The sequence below is a fragment of the Columba livia genome, chromosome 15, assembly GCF_036013475.1.
Source record: "Columba livia isolate bColLiv1 breed racing homer chromosome 15, bColLiv1.pat.W.v2, whole genome shotgun sequence".
Lineage (NCBI taxonomy): Eukaryota > Metazoa > Chordata > Aves > Columbiformes > Columbidae > Columba > Columba livia.
Window position 1 is genome coordinate 10659040 of NC_088616.1, and position 23224 is coordinate 10682263.

Genomic DNA, 23224 nt, shown 5'->3' on the forward strand with positions numbered 1-23224 from the left:
AATGACACACGTGAGCAGGAAAGAAAGGCTATTCTTCATTTTTCATTGAACATCATCAAGTTATGCTCAACCAGATATTTTTTTTTCTTTTATAAATCCCACAGACACAGTTCTGTGTTTTGGGCAACTTCTCCAGCAGACACCTCATGAAGAGCGTTTAGCCCAGTGACACCCTCACGCACACAAACAGCAATTTCCCCTCTCTGCATCGAGACGATCCTCCTTGGGGAAAGCAGTGCCTGCAGACAGCATGGTCAGACCTGCTCACCCGGGCTGGGGCCGAGGCCGAGCCCAGCAGGACCAGTGCTCTTCCCTCTCCTCCTGGGCTCACTGTGCCCCCCAGCACTGCATCCCACCCAGCGCCGAGCACGAGGTGCTGGCCCAGCTGGGACAGGTGACATCTCCCTTGCCAAGCTTTACCACAGCACTTCAAAAGGCAGAGAAAGGGAGTTTTGAAAAGAGTGTATCTGTTGAAGCAGCCAGGGTGACAGCAGGAGGTGCTGGGCTCCGGAAGCAGCCCACAGGGAAGAGGCTCCCATCCCCACCAGCCAGGTCCTGCCTGTGCACAGGGGGAAACAAGCACAGCCGCTTATTATTCCACTTCAAAAACCAAACCAAGAGGAGCACGGCAGCGTGCGGCACGGCAGGGCCAGCACGGGTTCCCCACCACATTGAAAAAGCCTGGACAAGAAGCATCACCACTCTGGTCCCTGCCTGACATCCATCCTGCGCCAGCAGCTACTCTCACCCTTCCAGGCTTAAACCTTAGTTAATCCTGATTAACTTCCTTGCTTCACCACATAAGGAGAGAGTGAAGCTCACAGGAAGGGACATGGCGATGGCAGATGAGCTGCTGGGTGCTGCGTTCCCGAACAGACACGTCCTGCCAGGCCATGCGCAGGAGTACAGCCGGGCAGCCCCACAGCAGTTGCTGTTGACCTCCATCCTTAACAGCAGAAATGGGATTTTGTTCTACAGTAACACTTTGTTTTCTTGCTATGCTAGCAGAGCAATCGGTGGGGTTAAGGAGCAGGGGAATGCCACAAGCGTGAAGCGGTTCAGTAAAGAAGAGTCAGAGATTGCTCATCCCAAGCGCAGTATTTAAACCAAGTGCATCTCCAAAACATGAGCACCTTGAAGCTGTAAGAGTTACACACAGCTACTACGAAACCTTACACTAAATGCAGGTTTAAAAAACAAAAAAATATGGAAGCAATGCTATTAACCTGGCACAATAATCCCTGCTCTGCTAACAGGGACTCATTCCTGGTTCAGACCTAATTCTGACTAATCCAACTCAATCAAGTTGTTATGATTTTGCTGTATTTGCTGTACATACTGCAGGTCACAAAAATAAGGCAGCCGTCATCTTGTAGAACAAAAAAAAAACCAGCCATCACCACAGTTCTGGCATACAAAGAGTCTCGTTATAATAAATATTGACATGCTTTCATGTGCAGCTGGCTTAGCTAGGAAGAAAGGCTCAGACAGAACACAGCCTCATCATCACAGGAGAGCAGAACTCCACGGAAGGCAAAGGCTGAGGATCTGAACAAGTATGTACAGTTTTTCAAACCCAATTAGTTTAAATAAAAATCCTTCTTGCCCAAGACCCCATCGTCACCTCCGAGCGCTGCAGACTGACTCCCCATCACAAAGGCCTCTCTGTCCTCACTATCTGGCACTCCCAGGAACTTTGCAGGCAGGACAGCTCCCTGGAAAAAAACAAACCCAAAGCACAGCTCCTGCTCATACAATGGATGTTTGTCACCATTGTCACACCATCACAAAGGAGAAAGAGGAAGCACAAGCTACAATATTGGTCCTTGTTATGAAAGCAACAGCTCTGTTTGGGCAGGAAAATAAAAACCACTGAGCAATCGGAAGAAAACTATTGTTAAAACAAACTGCAAACAAGCACAGGACCAACCGGAAAGTCATCCAAAGCAGAGAAAAAAAACACCATCCATCACCTCCGCCACCGTGCTGCTGTCCTGTTTGATTGGGATGCACCATCCGGGTCCCTCCTGCTCCCACCCCGAGGAAACAAACAGCTCCGTGCCCACGTCCCAGTCCTGTCCTTCCCCACCTTGTCCCGCTGCCACCGCCCCTGCAGCTCCTGCAGCCCCTGCTCCCAGCACTGGTGAAGCCGTGCACCCCACGGCCTGGCCTCTGCACCAGCAGACGCTCCCGGGCAGCAAACCCCTCGGAGCAGGACAGCAGTTTACCCACAGCTTCCACAGCACTGCTGCCCCCATCGCAGAGAGCAAGTGCTGCCAGAGCCTCCTGGTGCCCTGCCCACAGCTGATCCCGAGCCATTGCAAACACCTAGAGAACGCTCCACACGCACATATCCATGCTGAGGACTGGAAAGAAAAAAATATAAAAAATAATTTCTCATGGCAGAGAGAAATGTCACGTCTAAAATGCAGAAACGGGCAGAGATCCTGCGTTTCAAGCAGATGGAGCAGAGGCGATGCAGCAGCTGCTGGCGGGTGAGCGTTTCACCTGCCCTCACCATGCATTAGCGCTGGCCAGGCTCCCCTTGCCCCTGCAATCACAACACAAACCATTTATACAAACCACTGGTTTTAATGGCATTTTCCTTGTTTTCAGCAGCAGCACTATGTGATTAATGAACCTGTGGGATGGGTTATTTCTTGAAGACCAACCTAAAAGGGGAGGTAATACTACCAAGAAAAAACAGCTAAAGGCAAAGAGCATCTAGAAACTCACCCCCCCAAAGGCCTCTATCTGCAAGGACTCCGAGACACTCACTCAGAAGAGAATTTCCTCTGCCCCAAGAAAAAAGCCTACAGATATAAGAATGAGCAAGAGGATAAGTACTATCTTTTATCCCAAAATACGCTTAGTGCCTGCAGATAAGTGTTTAGGAATCAGGAAGTGTCTTCACCCGATCATACTCAGTACCAAAATGGGAAAAAAGCCAAAAAAACCCAACATACATGGATTTCTAAGCATGCTGGTTAAAGAGCTTTTTGATTAGCAAATAAATATTACTGTCAATAACTGTTACTGTTGGAGTGAAAGTGCAAAATGACTGTCCTGAAAACACCTTTCACCCATAAAAAAAAAAAATAAAGCAGTGAAGATAGAAAACGTTCCACTCTCTATCTGAAACAAGCTTGGTGGGGATGTTGCTCTTGTTTTGGGGAGAGGCAGCAGTTTCCAGAGTGGAAACACCAATCTTCACCTTTCTCAAATCTAAGTCTGTTGTTTACATTTTTAAATTAAATGTGCAAATCTGCTGCTGAAAAAAAAATTAATTAAGAACACAGAATATAATAGCAGGTTCAGGCTACTTAACTGTCTTTGGAGGCGTTAATTTACTATTAAAAGTAATTGAACCCGTAAGGAGTACTTGACATAATGACAAAGTCATTCTGAGCAAGACACAGGCTGTTGATGTTGTGTGGTGCTGAGCGGGACCTACTGGGACAAGATCCCCCCAGCAAAGACACTTCTTGGAAAGCTCCAGGGGACTTGGCAGGTAGAAGATCGATGGGTTCCTGCTACATCAACCAGGAGCAGAAAAGCATTCGCTTACCATTAGTGACGCCTGCAAATAAGCAAAGAAAGTTCCACTCTAAAAAAAAAAAGACAGACTTGGAACTTGGCCTTAATTGGATCTACAGACCTGTTTCCCTTTCTCCTTCTGTCACTCTTATCTGAACACCTCTATCACAGGCCTGCATAAATGGCATTTCTTGGCCTAGAAAGCGGTCTGTTCTCCCCTTTGATTTTATCAGTTACGCTGGTAAAAGACAATTCTGGTCTCACAGCCTTTTATTCCTGTTACTACTCAGGAGAAATCCACAATTTCTCCTCCTGCCAGAACACTCTAGAGTGGTGAAGGATTATGATAAAGGCAAGTGCCCTGTGTTGCTGCCAAGACTGGCAGATCAGCTCCCCCAGCACTGCTCCACCAAACACGGAGAGCGCTGGACCTGTGCACGGCCCTTCCAGCACCCACGGCATCCTCCGGAGAGGGCAAGCACTGCCACCCCACCAGCACACAGCCATGACGGGGGTGACACCGCCTGGGAACAGGAGACGTGAAGGGATGAGATGCTGGGGTGTCACTCCAAACAGCTGACAGTTGGGAGGAGCCTCTCGGCCACCCCACCACCCACAGACCCCACGGACAGCACACCCCGGTACCCGCAGTCTCCACCTGCTGCCACACCCCATCTCAACCGAAGGCAAAGAGCCAGAGGACATGTGAACGACATTCTTGCTGTATTTTCATGCACCTCTGCATCCGCTCTCCAATTCACTCTGCAAAAAAATTCCCCTAAAGCAAAGGTCTTTAAGTTAATGGTGTGGAAGCCACCACCTGCCCTCTCATTCTCTCATACAGCCAACTGTTTTATATGCCAGGGAGTCGCTGTTACACTGAGACTTCACAATGTCTGTACTGCTTCGAGAAGCAAGGTAGGCCTGGAGCACTCTCAAAACACTTGTATCTCACTTAATCCCAAACCACCGCGGGATGTTTTTAAGCCACAAGTGCAGAGACCATGGTCTCTGTCACCACAATTCCTGGGGACAGCATGGAGCCCACGTCGGGGCAGGAAACGGCACTGTTGGACCAAAACACAGCACGAGGGCTGCAGCTGGGCCAACACCATGGCATTAACACAAATTAGTTGCCATCCACCCTGCAACTCATTCCCCAAACCAGCCCGAAGTCCCGAGCGCTTGGGGCCGCTGCGAGGCCCCTCTCAGCTGTCACCTCCTCTGGGCGTGCCCGCAGCTCCTGGCGCCACAACAACAGTTACTCACAACTTTTCTAACGGTAGCGTGACAGCGGTATGAAACAGCAAAACGGGCACTTTCACCAGCAAAAGGCCTGCCGGCTTCCAACGCCATCAGTAAGGGACGCAGTGGCAGCGCGCTCACCTCAGGGACAATGGAGAGCGGAGGGACAGCTGCCCGCGTTGGTGGCACCGACACACTGTCCCTTGGCCTGACGCCCACACCAGACAGGGTCGGTGTCTCCTGAAGGACAGCGGGGAACCAGCATGGCTCTCCAGAGCCACTGGTGTGCAGCCCGCCAGGCCAGGGGCTTTTCACACTGGTCCAGAGCATGTAGCAGCAACGAGGCCCCACCACAGCCTGACATCAGAGTGGCCTGAGGCACCCGTGGGACACGAGTTTGCTGGTGTCACTCGTGGGACACGAGGGACGCGGGTTTGCCGGTGCCACCGCAGGCCTCTCCCAGCGCAGCCCCGCACAAGCCCGGCAGCCAGGCGAGGGGCTCCCAGGGCCGTGTCGTCCCCATGACAGAAGGGAGAGCACTGGCGGGCCGGTCGCGGTGGGACAGGGCCCGGCCGGCCCGGCTACCTCGCACTCGGCCCTCCCGCCTCCGAGCCGCGGCAGCCGCCCCTCCGGCCCGGGCCCGCTCACCTTGAAGTCGCGGCTGTGCTGCGGGGTGTACTCCAGCGTCCAGAGCGCCCGCACCAGCTGCGCCAGCTGCTCCGTGACCTCGCCGGGCGCGGGCGGCGGCCCGTCGGCAGCGGGGGCGGCGGGGGGCGGCCCGCCGCGGAACTGCTCCAGCGCCAGGAACTCGGCGAAGAGCTCGGTGTTGCTGAGGCACTGCAGGATGGCGTTCATGAAGCAGGTGTTGCCGTGGTTGCGCAGCCCCGCCACGCCGGGCACGGCCTCAGGGCCGCCGGCGGGCCGCGGCGGGGGCTCGGGGCTGCGCGGCGGGCCCGGCGGGAAGCAGCTGCCCAGGCCGCCGGCCGCCTGCGGCGGGGGCAGGCGCGGGGCGTGCGGGCCGCGGGGCTCGGGCTCGCTGCTGTAGTGCGAGAGGGTGGAGAGCGTCTTCAAGACGCGGCTCATGAACCCGCCGAGCGACCGCCCGGATGCGGACGGGGCCGGTGCGGCGGCGGGAGCCGGGGCCGAGCCCGCGCCGCCGCCCGCCGCCCGCCCGCGGAAGAGCCGCTTGCTGAAGGAGCGCTTCTCCTTAGCGCTGCCGGCCGGCCCGGGGCCGCTCACCCGTGACATGGCTGCGCGGCGCAGCGCGCATCCCCGCCCGGCCGCTCAGCCCGCCGGCCGCCGCATCCCGCCCGCCGGGCCGCTGCCGCCGCGGCTCCGCCGCCTCACGGCGCCGCCATGCAGCGGGCGGAGCGGGGCGCGCCGTCACGTGACTGCGCCGCCACCTTGGCGGCGGGCAGGCGTCACCGCAGCGCCGCCATCTTTGTTGTGGGCAGGGGGCGTGGCGTGGCGGGCACGGGGTGGGCGGGGCGGGCAGGACCCCGCCCCACCGCTGTCCCAGTCCAGCTGGCACCGCGCCCTGCCACCCGCGGCGACCCGCGGGGCTCTCCACCCTCGCCGCGGCCCGCAGGAGCCTGCCCGCGGGTGCCCGTCCGGCCCCGCCGGTCCTGCCAGCCCTGCCAGCCCTGCTGGCCGCCGTGGGGCGGCGCTGCGCGGCCGCGGAGCGGGGGCGGTGGCGGGGCGGGCCGGGGCGGGCCGGGCGGGGCGGACGACGGGGGGTAGGTGCCGGGGCAGCCGGCCGTCGAGCCATCGGCAGTGGCGCCGGGGCCGGGAGCGCAGGATGGCCCCGTCGGGCGCGGAGGGCGGCCGAGGTGAGACGGGCGGGGGCGCCGGGGCCGTGCGCTGCCTCGGCCGGCGCGACCTGCCCCGGGTAACGCTGTTTCACGGTGAAACGTCCGCCGGGGGCGGGGGTACCGGTTGGCGGCTCGGGACGGCGGGGCCCTGTCATCGCAGGGCTCCGACCGGGCCGCGCCGCGGAGCTGCGGTGGCAGCTCCGGCGGTGACATGGCAAACGGCAGCGGGCTCCCGCTGTCCCGGCCGCTGTCCCCACACCCTGTCCCCATCCCGCCGGCCGCGCTCACTCCCCATGTCTCTCCCCGCGTTTCTCCCCGCAGCCGCCACCATGGCCCCCGGGAAGAAGATCACGGCGCGGATCAAGAGGACGCTGCCGGTGCGGGGCCCGCAGGCGCCCACGCTGAGCGAACTGATGCGCTGGTACTGCCTGAACACCAACACCCACGGCTGCCGCCGCATCGTAGTGTCCCGGGGCCGCCTGCGCCGCTTCATCTGGATCCTGCTGACGCTGAGCGCCGTGGGGCTGATCCTCTGGCAGTGTGCGGAGCTACTCATCAACTACTACAGCGCCTCGGTCTCTGTCACCGTCCAGTTCCAGAAGCTGCCATTCCCCGCTGTCACCATCTGCAACATCAACCCCTACAAGTAAGGCTCGGGGTGCTGGGCAGCCGGCAGCGTGGGCAGGGGGTACCCAGCTCCTGGCCAATCTGTCATCCCCTCACCAGCCCAGCACCAAACCTTCCCACACCTCCCCTGCTGCTCACCAGGAGCCCTTCCCAGCCCTGGGGTTTCCCTGTACTGCACTTTGAGTAACGTATTCACCTCTGTGTCGATGCTCTTCAGACGCATGTGGATTACGATCGCACCCTTCACTTGCTGCCTGCTGAGCTAGACTCAGTTGATTTACCTTTCTGCTCCAGACAGTCTCTGGTCGGCTCTGTGGTTCACTTCAAATTCCCTTTATTCCAGGACCAAAGTTCCAGGAAAAGGAACATCTGTCACTCTTTTGTTGCCTCTTTTTTTCCTTATAGGATGCTTTGACTTTTTTAATCAACAATACTTTTTGTCCTGCCAAATTACACTTTATGTTGATACCTGTTCTGCTGCCGGCTACCCACCCCAGTCCCTGCAAGTGATCCAGCTCTCCTGTGCCTCCTGGCACAAATGCAGTTGTATTTCCACATGCTCTGCCTCCCTGGGCTGCTAACACCGCCTGCAAGGAGCTCGGGACTTTGCAGGGGCATTCTCTGCAGTTCAGGCTGCTTTGCTTATGAAGGTCTTTGCTCTGAGTCCTGGCCGTGGGCGCAGCTGTGTCTGCCCACACCGCTGTGACCTGATGTGGTAGTGAGGGATCGATGTGAGTCTCCAACAGAATTCTGTTCTAAGCGATGAGATTAACAGTGTGCGGGGCAAAATGCTGCACCCGGGTGGTGAGGTGAGATGGGGTGGGATGTCACTTTCTGTCACGTTGTCTCCAATGCAGGTACAGTGCCATGAAAGACTATTTATCTGAACTGGACAAAGAGACAAAAAAAGCTTTGGAGACTTTCTATGGATTTTCAGAGGGCAAGTCCAAGGTGCGCCGGTCGGTGGATGAGTGGAACAGTACAGCAAGTGACTTCTTCAAGCAGATCCCTCTGCTGCAGTTTGAGGATTTCTCTAGGACAGCGACTGACCTTCACAGTGGCCAGAAGAGGAGAATAGAGGGCAGCGTCTTCCACAAGGATTCATCCATAGTGAACTCTGGGGATTCAAATGATATCATTGGCTTCCAGCTGGTGAGTGTCGCTCCTCCTTGGTCAGCAAGTTCCTTGTGAGGCAACGAAGGGGTGTTTTGGGTTGATGTCCCTCCGGCCACTTCTATTGCTCGCTTAAGTGGCTTTGTAGTGAGTAATAGTCCATGCGCTCCCCTGCCTCCTCTGCCGTGGCTCCCTGGCTGCCTGCAGAGCCAGCTCCAGCTCTCAGGAAGAGAAATGCTGTCCTCAAGCCTGTGCAAATAGACTTAGTGCCTTCTGTGACCTTTCCTCTGGGCCTCAAACATTTGATCGTATCACTTAGCCCTGAATGAAGGGTCTTTGATGTTCCTTTATCCCCTTTGTGCCACTATAACCTCTAGGTGGTTATTACTGTGGAAGAGAAATGGTATCACGCATACCTTGTAGAATACATAATTTCATTTCATCTGAAATGCTTTTTCCCCTTTGTAATTATCAGTGCGATGCAAACAACAGCAGTGAGTGTGCACTTTATACATTCAGTTCTGGTGTTAATGCTATCCAAGAATGGTACAAGCTGCATTACATGAACATCATGGCTCAAATTCCCTTGGAGACTAAAGAAAAATTGAGTTATTCTGCTGATGACCTTCTACTGACATGTTTCTTTGATGGCCTATCTTGTGACAAAAGGTCAGTGCACAGAAAATACCTGCCAGCTTAACAGCTTATTTCCAAGTACATAATACATAGGAATTGAATATTTGGTATTTGCTGAATTCCAGCAGGAATCGTTTCCGTTTTTAAATGAAAGTAAACATTCGTGGTTTTGTGAACTTCTGTTATGCTCTTTAATTTGTCTTAATTCTGCTGTCCACATTTCAGATATAATCTTGGGTTTTGGCAGAATCAAATCTAATGATCAATCAAATGATGGTGGCAGTTCAATTCCTGTGTGTCCAGGTAGCAGGGGAGCCGTCCCCTCGTCCTGGGGACAGCAGCAGAGTTAATCCATGCCATGTGGGGATAAAATTGCACCTGTATGCAGGCTGAGCAGTTTCCCCACAGCCATGCACAAAGTGAACTCCACTGTACCTCTCATGACTGAAAGCAATTCGCTTGTGCGTGTAATCATGCAAATGCACAACATCTTTTCCTGGAATCGAGACATTTGCTTGAGTTGGGAGGGGATGCTCGCAGGAAGGACATGAATGTACTTGAATCACAAAGGTGTGTCCTCAGCCTCCCCTGCTCCACAGTAGCTATGATATCTTTTGTGAAAAAGGAAGATTCATGTTCCTGTAGACACTTGGCTGTCCAGTGGAAGAGGACGCTGTCCCTGCCACCTTCCTCCGTTCTGTAAATCTGCTTCCCCCATGCTCTGAGCCCCAGTTCCCATGTGAAAACCTCCTAAACTTTTCACTGCCTGATGCTATTAAACCAGATTGTATTTCCATGTAGTCTCAAGATATTAAGAAAAAGACCCACACTTTCCAGCAAAATAAACTGTTTGCCAAAAAAAAAAAAGCAACTATCCAGTTCTGCTATGTCTCTGCCAGAACAAAAAGCCCCAATCTGCTGATTTTCTCCCACAGCCAGTTACAACTGCAGAGGGCATTGTAGCAGTGTTATATTTGTTCCAGGCACTTCACTCGATTCCATCACCCCCTGCACGGCAATTGCTACACCTTCAACAGCGGAGAAAGCGGGACGGTCCTGAGCACCTCGACCGCGGGCAGCGAGTACGGTGAGGAAACCGCGTTTGCGGAGGAGCTGTGAGATAACGAGCAGCTCAGCAAACTGGATCCTGCTGGAGAGTGATTGATGTGTTGGCTCTAGATGTGTGAGCTGATTGGGGAAATGCTTGTTTGAACTAGTGCAAACTGTTGCCAGAGAATATAGAGATAATATCATTGCATCACTAATGTTTTCCATCTGAAATTACTGCTTCCCAGTTATATAACTTTTTGAAGTAAGTTTCAGCCACGTTCTATTATTTGTTTGCTGTACTTGGGGCTGCGGAGGGACATTGCTTGCTGCAAGTGTCTCAGTCTGGCACTGCAAAGGTTTTGTGTGGTTGTTACAGTTCTACTTTAGGCCAGGTAACATTAAGGAAACCGTGCTGCCCTCCCTGAGCAGCAAAACGGCTCTGGCTGCCTGTGTAACTGCTCCTGCCCTGTCTCTCCTCCAGGATTGCAGGTTGTTCTCTATATAGATGAAGCAGACTACAACCCCTTCCTGGTGACATCGACAGGAGCCAAGATCATTGTCCACGACCAGAACGAATATCCCTTCATTGAAGACATCGGCACAGAAATTGAGACGGCAGCGGCCACCTCCATAGGGATGCACTTTGTGAGTGGCAGCAGTTTTGTTCCAGGTGCACGGCACCACTTCCTTGAAACGGGTGTAAATATGAGCTGATATGATGTTTGAACATAACCAGTAGCTGGAAGGCATCTAATACCTCACACTTGAGCAGCTGAAGTGCCCCAAGAAAAATCCTGTGATAGCACTTTTCTGAACCAGGTTTTCCTGTTGGAAAATCAGCTCTTTATAAACCAAACAGCTGCTGGGATTTTGTTTGTTCTCCCTTTTCTCCAACCCCTTGCCTTTCCAGGGGATTTTTTTGTTTTGTTTTCACAGCAAAATCCCCAACCACAGAAATGTGTACTCAAGTGCCCCATTTCACTTTAGTTTGCAGCCCATGCAGGTTCCAGGGGCGGCAGAGAACAAGCTCGGGTTGTGGGGAACCCACGTTAGGGTCAGGTCTGTAGGAACAACTGCAGCACAACTATTTTTGTTTGTTTGGGTGTAAGTCTCCTTTTGCTGGGTTTCTTGTCATCCCAGCTGTGAAGAAACCTGCCTGGGCTGTGGGTGCTTTTGCCACCTTAGTGAAGCCCCTTGTTACTGTCAGTAAGGGGGGGGGGGGCAGCACCTCCAGGGTTCCCCAATTAGTGTAGCACAGACAAGGCATTTGACCCAAGGGGCTTCTCTGGGTAGAGCAGTGAGCGGTGCCAGCAGGCTGTCCCCTTTCATCTGGATGGGCTGTTAAAGGAGCAGTTCAGTTGTGCCTTTTCTCTCTCCCACGATGGCTGGGTGAGATGCATCAGCCAGCCTGCTTATCTGTCCTGGCTGGGTGTGACAGATCGAGATAGTCCATGCATTAGAAAAGACATTAAAAACAAGGCTGATGGTTTTAGAATGTGCAGATAGTTAACTATCTCCAGCCGTCTGGAAAACCAGCAGCAACTGCTTGGTCTAACCAGCGGGGAAAAGTGGTGCCTAGCAAACAAACAGTGAGCAGGAGAACCCGAATGGTGCAAAAGATGAAAAGTCTTGCAAGACTGTTTCCTTTGTAACTATCACACTGTACTGGAGAAAGTCACTGCAGACAGAGTCTCGGTATTTAATGTAATATTTACCTGGCGCAGTAGATTTGGACTGTTGCTTCTAGTGCAACAACCAGGATGGAACATATTTCAGTGGTGATGTTGAAAAGATTTGGCAGGAGGAAGCAATCTGATTGCATCCTAACAGGCGAGATGGAAGCTTGACTCCCCTTCTGGACTCAACCCAAAAGCTACCGCTTGTTGTTCTGCCAGTGAAGGAGAGCAGGGAGCCTGCTGGGGCAGTGCAGTTGTCAGGATACCCATGTGCCCATCGGTCCTTGCACCCGCATCCAGACACATGCAGGAGGACACAGTGAACACGTGCTGCACAAATTCTGCTCACTGCAGGCTGGAGCATGGCAGCCGCTGTTTTCCAAATGCAAGCGTCAGTGTCTCGGTTACCACTCCTGTGTTTCTGCCATGTACTAGGACTGCCCCCCCGCCTCCAAAAATATTCCAATATGTTTGGAATGCAAACAAGGCATCACTTGGTAGGAGTTGCAGTGCTTTAGTTAAATATTTAGTTTGGAAATTATTTCAGCACCTGAATGAACATGTAAGCTTTTGTTGTAGTATAAAGCCACGACAAAAAAAAATCTCTACAAAGGATCTGTCGTCTGCTAGAAGATCCAGCAGCAGAACGAGGCACGAGGCAGGTGTCCGGGCATTAGATTGCCTGCGGAAGTTAAAAGCATGCCAAAAGCTGTTCTCATTTAGTTTTCGTAAATAATCCATCTCTAATATCGAAATGGCATATTTCTGTGTTCCCTCCAAAGAGGGATTTGAACATCTTTCTAAAAGAGCTGATCCATGTAGCGGTGATGCTTGCTGTAGGGTTTGAGCTGCAGATCTGTGCTCAGTGCCTTACGGGTGAGCAGGCATTTCTCGGGTTCCTCCTAAATCGATCCTTTGTAGGATCAGCCCCTAATTTCAAACTCTGTAGAGAAATATAGGTTAATGGATTTGTAAATGGGTGGAATTTCTTGTAGTCTCAGGCCACTCTCTTGGTTCTGAACTGGATAATTACTGCAGAAAGACATGAGCTGAGGGCTGAGTGAGGCTGGGCAGCCCGCGGGGTGCAGGGATGGAGCTGCTCAGGTCCGGTGGAGCTGGGTCTCCAGGCCCCAGTTTCAGACCTTGGAGGGACATTTCAGAGCTCTTTTCTCCAGGCAAATTTCAGAACAGGAAAAGGTGTTAGTACTCCTTGGAGATAAAGGTCAAACCAGTACCTGGAAAAAGTCTTGGAGGAGATGTGAACCTTTGATTTGGAGTGATTCTGGAGAGGTGCTGTTGAGTGCCAGCGGAGCCTGAAGTGCTCTTTTACCCACAGAACAGGAGCAGCACAACAGCCCAGGAGGGTTTGGGTCTTCAGAGAAAACCAACCAGACCCCAGCAGCAATGGCCCTTCTCTTGAACACAAACAGCAGGATAAACGCTGCACAGCCTCCAGGGCTGAGCAATGAGAGAAAACATACACGTGAATTAATCTGCTTTCAAAAATCCTCACTGTTACTGTTATACCATCTCTGCATTCCTGCAGAGGGGTTCAAGGAAGACAGCAGATAACCCAGCCAGAGCAGTGTTTTGGGAAATGGATGTTACAAGCAAAATCCCCCTTGTTCTGACAAATGATTGACAAATCGTTTGAGATGCCGGAAGGTGAACATGCTGTTGAAGCCTGCCTCATCACTTACAGTTTCAAAATCCTCATGAACTGCCACTAAATCCTTTGGGTTTTTTCTGTGAACTCCAAAAAACAAGATTTGTTCTTTTCTGGTTCTCAGACGCAGTCTCGCAAGCTGAGCAAACCCTACAGTGACTGTACGGAGACTGGTGAGGACATACCAGTGGAAAATCTCTATAACAAGAGCTACTCACTCCAGGTAAATCTGTTGCATTTGGTTTTATCAGTCACTTGAAAACTACATTCATAAAAACCTTTACAGTATTCTCTAGTGTGGGATCCAAGATTGTGAACAGTCCAGCTGTAGGGTCGCTGCTTGTAACCACTGATGTAAAATACCGCAGCACTTTTAAAAATCCAAGTTTTATTCCTAAGTGGTTGATGTTTGAAGTTCCCTTAGGCGCCCTGGTAGATAAAGGGAGAACATGAGCTCATTAGGCAATTTTCAAGCAATGTGAGACTGGAAAATATTGGCCAAGTAAATGTTGCAGCTTAGTAACCCTTGAAGCCAGAAATTGTGACCTTTAGGACTCCAAGAATAACAGATACCATCTAATCAGTATCCAGATAGCAGAATGTTTGTTTACAGAGTAAGTTTCCACTAATTTTGCATGGTTTCTGTAATTGGGTCCTCTTGGAGAGTGCCGGTTGTTCTGGCACCCTCCACTTGAAGAATTGTAATTCCCATTAACTGCTGCCTACTGCAAAGGCTGTGCCTAGGCTGGATTTTTATTTTATGGGTTATTATGCCTGATATCTGCTGAGATTAATTGCCAGGTAGGATCACACAGACATTATCTCAGGTTTTTAGTAACAGTACTTCACCAAAACTCAGGACTCACAAGGGCTGTGACGAAAAGGCTTCATGACTGGGACTTCAAAAAGAGAAGTTCAGTTCGTGCTTGTTCCAACAATCAAGTGTTTTAGCACAAAACACTGATTCTGCTGCCCTGTTAATCCTCACAATTAAGGCCTCCAAATATGCACCAACAAAACGTGGTAGAAACTGAGAACATTTTCAGCAGGGAGTCACGTCCCTCACCTCGTTGTTTCATCGGCCACATGACATGGCAGACAAAACCTTCCCCTTGGCTGTAGCAACTGCAGCACTGAAGCTGTTGATGGCTGTAGGGAAACTGGGGGCGCTCACAGGACACCCCCAGAGAGGATTACCTTCTTAGTTCTTTCACCAGAGCCTAAACCCTCCACAGCACTTCCTGACTGTGTTTGTGTTCACTCCAGCAGAGCCCAAGGCCCAGGGGAAGGGTGTTCCCCTCATATTGCTACTGTCCTCAGCAGGATGTTTTTGGGGCGCGCAAGCCCGGACCTTGGCTCTGCGGGAGCGCAGCCCGTGCTGCCCAGCCTGCAGCTCTGGTTTCTCTCCCCAGATCTGCCTGCACTCCTGCTTTCAGAAGGCCATGGTGGACTCGTGCGGCTGTGCCCAGTACGCGCAGCCCCTGCCCGCCGGGGCAGAGTACTGCAACTACAAGAAGAACCCCAACTGGAGTAAGTGTCCCACACCTCCGCATCGCCCGCGTCAGCGCATCCCTGCACAGCCAGCACAGCCCTGCCCGCACCCAGAGCCCACGGCAGAGCCACCTGCCACCGCAAAGCCCGAGGCTGCCTCTGCTGCTCACACGGACTCCTTTCTGACACTTGTTCTTATTGCTTGTCATTTGTGCACACCACAAAAGTATTGAGTGGTGGACTCGACTGGGTGAGGCAATTGTTTGTGCTTATAGGAAGTGACAAACACTTCTCTGAGTATTTTGCGACATTTATAGGGTAAATCTTTTTATCCCCACCACACAGGTGATGTCCACAAAGGCCACCAACACCCCAGAAGCCCCACTCTAGCACACGTAGCAAAAGATCTTTGCTTTTCTTCCCATCTTCACATACATGTGTCCTGCTCTCTCTTGCAGTGTACTGCTACTACAAACTGCACGAGAAGTTCGTGAAGGAGCAGCTGGGCTGCCAGCAGATCTGCAAAGACGCCTGCAGGTGAGTCCTGCCCGCGACCAGGGGTGAAACGCTGCGTGCGGGGGAGCTCGCTCACCACTGACAGCTCACAGCCTGCCTCTCTCCCCAGCTTCAAGGAGTGGGCGCTCACCACCAGCATCGCCCAGTGGCCATCCGCCGTGTCAGAGGTCAGTTCCTCATTGCACTCTGGGGTGACAGCGTCATGGCACAAGGAGGCATTATATAAACCCTGAGGTTTAGTGGGAAGTCAGGGCCCTGGGGTGTTTGTTAGCACTTCAGTGATGCTCAGTCTGTAGTGTCCAGGTCTGGGCTTCCCCTCCAGGAGTTCACTATTAAACTAAACTTCAGCTGTGGGCTGGGAGGTGCCCCTGGGACAGCTGGCCCATCACACACATTCAGTTCTGGCACCCCAACTGATCCAAGGAGGTGTGGAGCATGAGCTCCCTTCCCAGGGGATTTTCACACACATGCACACAGCTATAGCAGTATTTTTGGTCTTTTTTCCAGGACTGGATGCTTCGAGTTCTCTCTTGGGACAAAGGGCAAAAAATCAACAAGAAGCTGAACAAGTAAGTTTTCTTGTATGAGTTTCTAGCTTGCACCTCAAGCTCAGATACAATCTCAGCAGCCCTAATGATGGCAATTGGGGAGAAAGCTCCCTTGGAGCGGCCTAGCCCTACTGGTCCAACTGGTTATTTGCATAGTTCTTCAGTATGTTTCATGTTATTGTTTTACTAAGCTCTCAGCCTGCCTTCTGTGTCTCCTCTCAGGACGGACCTCGCGAACCTCATGGTGTTCTACAAAGACCTGAACGAGAGATTCATTTCAGAGAATCCTGCCAACACAGTAAGCGAGCGCAGCCACTCCCTGCTCAGCACCGGAAAGCCGATTCCTCCTCCCAACCAGGCTGGAAGTTTTCACTTGGCAGGGAGGGTCCCATCCAGGCAGGGCCAGGAAACTGGGGTGCTCGATCCTGCCGTTTGCAGCCTTTTATCTGGAGCCACTTTTCCAAGTGTCCAGTCCCAACCCTGCAGCGGGGCAGCCCATGGGCAGTGGCAGCTCCCGCTGAAGCAGAGCAGGAGAGGACTACATGGGCAGCCAAGCGAGGGCTTGGCTGTGTTTGACAGCACTCACACAGACCCTCGCTGCACACCCTAACAGTGCCATGGACACACGTCCAGCACCTGCAGGAGCTGATAACCTTGTGCTCTCCTCTCTTCCAGCTTGTCATTCTTCTTTCCAACTTCGGAGGCCAGCTGGGCCTTTGGATGAGCTGCTCGGTCGTCTGCGTCATCGAGATCGTGGAGGTCTTCTTCATCGACTCATTTTCCATTGTCATGCGTCGCCAATGGCAAAAGGCAAAGAAATGGTGGAACAACCGAAAGAGGGACAGGTCAGGGAAGCCACCGCAGGCCAGCGATCTGGAGAGGCAGGGCCACGACAACCCTGCTTGCATCGACGAGGACCTGCCTACCTTCAACACGGCGCTGCGCCTGCCAGTGCCCCAGGGCAGCCCCCTGCCCAGGACTCCCCCCCCCAACTACAGCACTTTGCGGCTAGAGACTGCCTTCACGGAGCAGCTGCCCGACACGCTGGAGGTTGGGCAGCACTGACGCTTGTTTATCCACCCACCCAGGTGCCAAAAGAAGAGGTGGGTGCTGGACCCACGTGTCCAGGGTGATGGGCACACGTCCAAATGAGCACTGAGGGGCTGGTGGGTCAGACCCATATTCAGGGATTGAACTTGCAGACAAAGCTTTTCTGAGCAAAGCTCAGACACAAAAGCCAAGGGCTCTGAGACGTTGGGAGCTTCAGGCATCAACCACTCTCAAGTAGCATTGCAGGAGGTGGCAGGAGCAGGACATGGCACTGAGCTGGGGTGGCTTGTCAGACAGGGTCACACGTTGGCACCAGCTGGCACACCCCACTGCGTGGGCAGGGATTGCTCCACTGCAGACTGATGCCACACTGAGTCTTAGTGCTAATTGCTCTCGGCAGTGTGGCTTGACTTGGGGGAAAAACCTGGGGCTTTCAGGAGTGCAGCATGACATTTGTAGGAAGGGACGTGACAAAGGTCTGGGAGGAGCACAAAATGGATCAAAGGCAAGCTCTCAAGCTGAATTTTCATTAGGGACCTGATTCCAAAGGTGGCCTGAGGAGCTCTTTATTTTGAGATGAAAAGTGAGAATAGCCACAGATGTGCTTGTAGAGCAAGTTAGCACACAGCTTGAGTAGGGGAACCAAGTCATCTCAGGAGAATCATCTGAAGAGGGCACAAAGTCTAATTTGTATCGCAGTAATGAACTGAATACTCTGCAAGCTCGCTTCATTTACATTGCTCAAGCTCAGGCCATTAAAGGGAACCTCAGAGGATCTCATTAAGCAGCGCGTGGCCTTGGCCACATGTGAATCCCCAGAAGCCTCAGAGGGACCTGGCTGCTCTCTACCTGTTTGATCTGGGCAGGGACTTGCCCTCCCGTGGCACCTGGTTTGCTGTCCTGGTGCTGGCGGTGCCAGGGGAACCCGAGCCCCACGGGGGTGTATCTGCCCACTGGTGTGTCCTCCTCATGTACACCCCCCTGTTCCTCAGCACCACAGCCACCCCTGCGTGTGGCCTCCTGGCAGCCGTTGTGCCAGATGCTGCCCATGCTCCCCATCGGGCAGGAGCACGGTGGGGAGACCTGGCCCAGTGCCCCCCCCTCGCTCCAGTCCCACCACAGCCAGCCTTTGGAGCAGCCCAGAGCACACGTACGGTGCTGGGGACGGTGTCACCTGCACTGGGCTGGCTGCTCAGGGTTCGTGTAGAGCAAGACTGAGTGAGAGTGTGCATGTAAGAAAGTCTCTCTTCTCCTTTCTCTGTATAAGCTTATTTTATATAGGACAGCAAGAATTCAGAAAGGTTCTTTAATGTGCAATAAAACATATTTTAACTGGATTATTTAAATAGCTGATAAACTAAGAAAAAAATAAAGATATATTTTTGAATAACTGCTTTTTTTTCTTTCGTAAATCAGCAATATGCGAGCCTTCCAGTACCTAGAGGGGACCTACAGTGGCAGCCAGGAGCTGTGTCACACAGACACACAGCTGTCACTGGCTGGGTCCCAGAATGTCCCCTGGGTACCGGGGAATTCCCAGTGCAGGCAAAGCCCCACAGCGAAGAATTTGTTAGAGCGAGAGCTGTGAAGCTAATGATGCTTCAACCAGTGGCAATTTCAGAAAGCCTTGTATTTTTACAGGTTCCCTAGAGCAAAACAAAAGCATTTTAAAATAAACTAAGAGGTGCCAATCCTGCCAGAATGCAGGTGTATTGACCAGTCAAACTTTACAGCTGATGATTGCACTTCTAATAAGGAAAATATTTGATTGAGAGCGAAGCTGCCGAAGCATATCATTCCCTGCAGCTCTCTGATCAATAACCCAGGACATGTGTCCTGCCAAACACTCTTGGCATGAACAGTCACTTTAAACTCTTCAGAAAAGCATGGGGTTTTTGTAGATGCTTTTTGCATCTACTTCTCAGGGCAGGTGCAGCACCTCTTCTCCTTGTATGAGCAATTCTTGGGAGGCAGAAAGCCACAGAGCAGCTACAGAAATTGACTACTTCATTGTGAATTAAACACTGAACTCTATGGAAGTCCTGAGTCACCTTAAATAGAGAAATCTATTATACCTGGGACAGTATGAGAATTAGGTCTGACACACACACACTAAACATCATAAACTCAAAGCGTTTGAGAAACTCAGCTTGGAGTTTATGGGAACAACAGGCAGTAAAATTTGTGGCTTGCTGATGACCTGTTGGAGAGGGTCCAGAGGAGGCTGTGAAGATGCTCAGAGGCTGGAGCTGCTCTGCAGTGGGACAGGCTGAGAGTTGGGGTGTCCAGCCTGGAGAAGGCTCTGGGAAGACCTTAGAGCAGCACCAGTACCCAAAGGGACCTACAAGAAACTGGAGGGGGACCTTTGACAGGGGCCTGGGGTGACAGAACAAGAGGTGATGGCTTTGAACCGAAGGAGGGTGGATTTAGATTAGACGTGAGGAAGAAATGCCTCCCCATGAGGGTGGTGAGACCCTGGCCCAGGCTGCCCAGAGCTGCTGCGGGTGCCCCATCCCTGGGGGGTTCAGAGCCAGGCTGGATGGGCTCGGAGCAGCCTGGGATGGTGGTAGGTGTCCTTGCCCATGGCGGGGGCGGCACTGGAGGAGCTTTGAAAGTCTCTTCGGCCCAAACCATCCTGTGATTCCATGATATCGCCTCCTCCGCTGCCACGGTTGCTGCTCTGGTGGTTGGGCGGGATCCTTGGTCTGTTCCCATGGGCACAGTCCCCAGAGACTCACGCTGTGTGGGGGGAGCCCCCAGCCCCAGGCAGGGCTTGGAGCTCAGAGCCGGCAGCCCCTGCTCCCAGGGCTGAGGGGAGCGGCTGTGACACCAACCACCACAGCGCCGGCTGGAGCACCGCAGCACAGCGCGGCCTCGGCGCCGGGTGAGGGACGGGCTGGGGAGAGGTGTTGAAACAAACCGCAGCGGGCAGGTGCCAGTGACTCAGGGGAAGGCTGCGGCACAGGCCGTGCAGCAGGGATGTAGCTGCTGAGGGCGTAGAGTGGTGGGTGGGGAGCAGCTGCTGGGGGCTGAGGAGCTGCAAAATCCAGATGCACAGAGAAGGTTTGCGCCTCCCCCAGCAAGTGATGCTCAGACAGCAACAGGGTTTGCAAACACATGGAGCATGGTGGCCCTTTGCTGTCCTGCTGGGAAGGAGACACCCCCACACCCGCATTGTGGGGGTACGGCCAGAGCCAGGACCAGATTAATCTTGCTTAACACTCGATTGCCCAGTAACAGCCTTGAGGGGCACAGACCCAATCTGATTTTTCCAGCAAAATATTCCCAATTTACCCTAATCCCATCAGTTTAGGTGTTTGGCTTGTGAGGGTGCCTGATCTCTGCACCTGTCCTGAGCTGCCCCCACAGAGGAGCACAGCAAGGGCTGCACGGGCGCTTGTCCTGCCAGGAGGGTTTGTGACATGCGTTTGTCCCAGTGCAGTGGCAGCGCCCACAGGGCAGGGACCAGTCCCAGCACTGGCCTCTGGCCGTGCCTGTGCTCCCGCTCTCTGACACCGCTGTGCAAACACCGGCTGCCAACACCGCAGCGAGGAGCAGCCGTGCAGACAAACCAGCTGCAGCAGCGGGACCTGCTGCTTCAGTACTTTTGAGAATCGAAACTGCTTGGCAAATGCTTGTCCCAGGTGGAAAACAAGACTCTCACCCTGACTCAGCCTATTTCACTCCTTGGCATGAACAGCAGCCCAAAAGTGACTCACAGACAGGATGGCCAAATACGGACAGATGTGAGGTTTCCCTGACAGACAAATCTTCATCTGGTAATCAAGAGAAAAACGGGAGCATTCAATCTCCCAGTCGACTGCAATGAAAAAATTGCTCAGGATGTGACAAGAACAATAAATCATGGATTCCTTGGCAAACCTGAGACGCATCCTGACCCCATCCAGGTCCCAGCTGGACAAGCACTGTGTCCCCAGCCCCCAGGGACATCAGCCTGGGGAGGACACTCCAGCCACCCTGGAGCCAGGGACAGCTCAGGGCGGCTCCAGCCGGTACAGCCGGGCAGCACCCATGGGGTTAAAGGCTGCCTGGGCCACCTGGGTGACACTGCAGTGGTCCACAAAGGGTCTGGGAGTTAAATGCCTCATTAATGTGAATGGGGCTGGAAAAGGCATCTCCAGCACATGCCTACGGAAATGCTTCCAGGCTTTGAGCCTCCGCAGTGCCCTGGAACCAGCTGCAGCCCTGGGAGGGCCTGGACACAGAGCTGGAGATTGTGGATGTTTGAATTTCACGCTTCCAACTTCAGCGCAGGGTGAGCCGGCTCCATACCTGCCAGCATCAGGAGGTTTCTCCTCCAGGCAGCCAGGAAGGTGCTGGTAGGGCTGTGACTGCGTCCCTGGTCGGACCCCCCGGCAAACCCACAGAGCCCACCGGAGCTCCCGACAACCAGGGCATCAGTTCAGCCCCTGGGCAGAACACCGGAGCTCCAGCTGCTCCCAATTGGCAGCAGTGACTTGGCTGGAGCCACGGCGAGAGCCCTGGACCATCACTGCTCCAGGGCCCAACCCGGCCCTGAGGCTGCAGCTGGCGACTGTGTGGCACTGCGGGTGCTGGCAGATGAGAACTTTATTGATTGAAATTGTTGCCTTGGCTTGAAAGTCCCACTGCCCCCCTCAGGTGACACCACACAGCCAGCACTGGGCCTCCCAGAGCGGTGTCCTGGGTCTGAGCTGTCCCCACCAGCCCAGGAGGGTGCTGGGAGCTGGAGCATCCCCAGCACAGACCTGAGCAGTGGCAGAGCCAGAGGGTTTCAGGCGAGCGTGAGTCAGGGGTGAACCCGCGATTGCAGCAGCTCCTTCTGCAGCGACATGACAGGACACGACTGCAGCGCTAATCCCGGGGCTGGCATCTCCCGGAGAACCGGCCGGACTGGGAGGCGCAGAGTCACCGGCCGAGCCCCCACGCCTCTGCCAGCACACATGGTAATGCCGGCAGTGGGGCTGGGCCAGCAGCGCTGGCAAACCCCGGCAGGAGCAAGAGCTGGGGCTTGGAGGGGAAGGAGAAGAGAAATCCCAGGTCGTGTCCCCCAGAGGACCAAGCATCCCTGTGCTGCCCAGTGTGCAGGCAGGATTCTGGGGGTGCAGGAGGGGTTCTGGGGGTGCAGACAGGATTATCAGGGTGCAGACAGGCTGCCAGCCCTGCGCAGCTCCCCATGCTCTCCCCCAACACCATACCCTGTGCTGCCCCCGAAGGCACTTTTGCCCTGGCAGCCCTGCTGTCAGGTGACATTCCCGAAAGCAGCGGGACGTAAAGCACAGGAGGGGACATTCAGCAACGGATTCTCTGTCCGGCTGAGTGACACAAACTGTGACATCCCTGACCTGCCTCCTGCTAGAGAACAAACCTCAGCAGCTCCAAACGCACACAGCCCCACCCAGCACACTGATACGTGGTCACTTCTGTCTCTTTACACTCAGGTATTTTGCCCAAATATATTCCTACAGACAGAAAAATGTGTGTATTCACTAAATTTATTCACCTGCAGTTTAAATGCGCCGCAGTCCCAGGGATATGCGGTCCCTATGCCGCTTGGCGGGGTGCAGGTACCAGCCCGGGCCGCGGTGAATCACTCTGTTTTCACAACGCCTCTCACTGCGGTACCTTCCCTGCTTGTGTTTTAAGACCTTCTCACCCAAGTTTACATAATGAATCCTGATGGGTACAACCTGTTCCCCTAGATAATCACAACGGGTAATCATTCCTCACTCTTGTTATAAAAATTCATCAGTCACAAAATATTTCACATTTCCCCCAGAACATGGGAGAGGACTATAAAGCACCAGCCTATGGGGATCTTTACGGTGTTGGCGCCACACTGGCGCTGCCTGGCCTGCGCCAGGATACCATGGCATCCCTAGAGCCCACCGCAGCTACGGCATTGTCAGAGGTTGGAGTAATGGCAGGAGGGTTCATTTTTCCAGTAAACTTCTACAGCAGATAAGGCAAATGAGTGCAACTAATTCCCTGTCACAGGCATTAGACAGGGATGGGGTTCGGGGAAGCCCCATGGGTGGTGCCTGAGCACGCAGCCTGCACATCCTGTGCCCGGAGCCGCAGGTTCCCCCAGGCATGGTGTGCAGCCAGTGGGGTGGACTGGGGTGGGAACTGGTGCTGAGGCTGTGGCTGAAGGGAGATGGACCTAAGCTGGGCCTGAGATGGGCTTGAGCTGGGCTTTAGCTGGGCCTGCCGCATCGCCTCAGTGTGGCTCGCAGGCTGGCACAGCGTGGTGGCACC

At 53.7% G+C, this 23224-nt stretch overlaps 2 protein-coding genes across 7 annotated transcripts in view; one reads left to right on the forward strand and one right to left on the reverse strand.

The window, feature by feature from the left end:
• USP31 (ubiquitin specific peptidase 31) overlaps nucleotides 1-6185 on the reverse strand; it is a 42089-nt gene extending 35904 nt beyond the window's left edge. For all 5 annotated transcript variants that reach the window (XR_010466365.1, XR_010466364.1, XM_065031129.1 and 2 more), the window contains exon 1: nucleotides 5431-6185. Coding sequence is in view for 3 of the 5 variants with exons in the window: in XM_065031129.1 (XP_064887201.1) it covers nucleotides 5431-6030 (600 nt within the window). In the remaining 2 variants the exon portion in view is untranslated. The remainder of the gene's footprint in view (nucleotides 1-5430) is intronic.
• On the forward strand, nucleotides 5510-18356 carry SCNN1G (sodium channel epithelial 1 subunit gamma). Of its 2 annotated transcripts, none has more exons than XM_065031133.1 (13): nucleotides 5510-5644; nucleotides 6915-7239; nucleotides 8078-8372; nucleotides 8809-9002; nucleotides 9953-10056; nucleotides 10501-10664; nucleotides 13486-13584; nucleotides 14774-14891; nucleotides 15311-15389; nucleotides 15478-15535; nucleotides 15876-15937; nucleotides 16139-16214; nucleotides 16592-18356. In XM_065031133.1, the coding sequence occupies exons 2-13, from the start codon at nucleotides 6923-6925 to the stop codon at nucleotides 16979-16981; spliced, it is 1956 nt and encodes a 651-aa protein (XP_064887205.1). In that variant the 5' UTR covers nucleotides 5510-5644; nucleotides 6915-6922; the 3' UTR covers nucleotides 16982-18356. The 2 variants fall into 2 exon arrangements, with proteins under 2 accessions (XP_064887205.1, XP_064887204.1); XM_065031132.1 differs by lacking the exon at nucleotides 5510-5644 and adding an exon at nucleotides 6454-6611.
• The last annotated feature ends 4868 nt before the right edge of the window (nucleotides 18357-23224 follow it).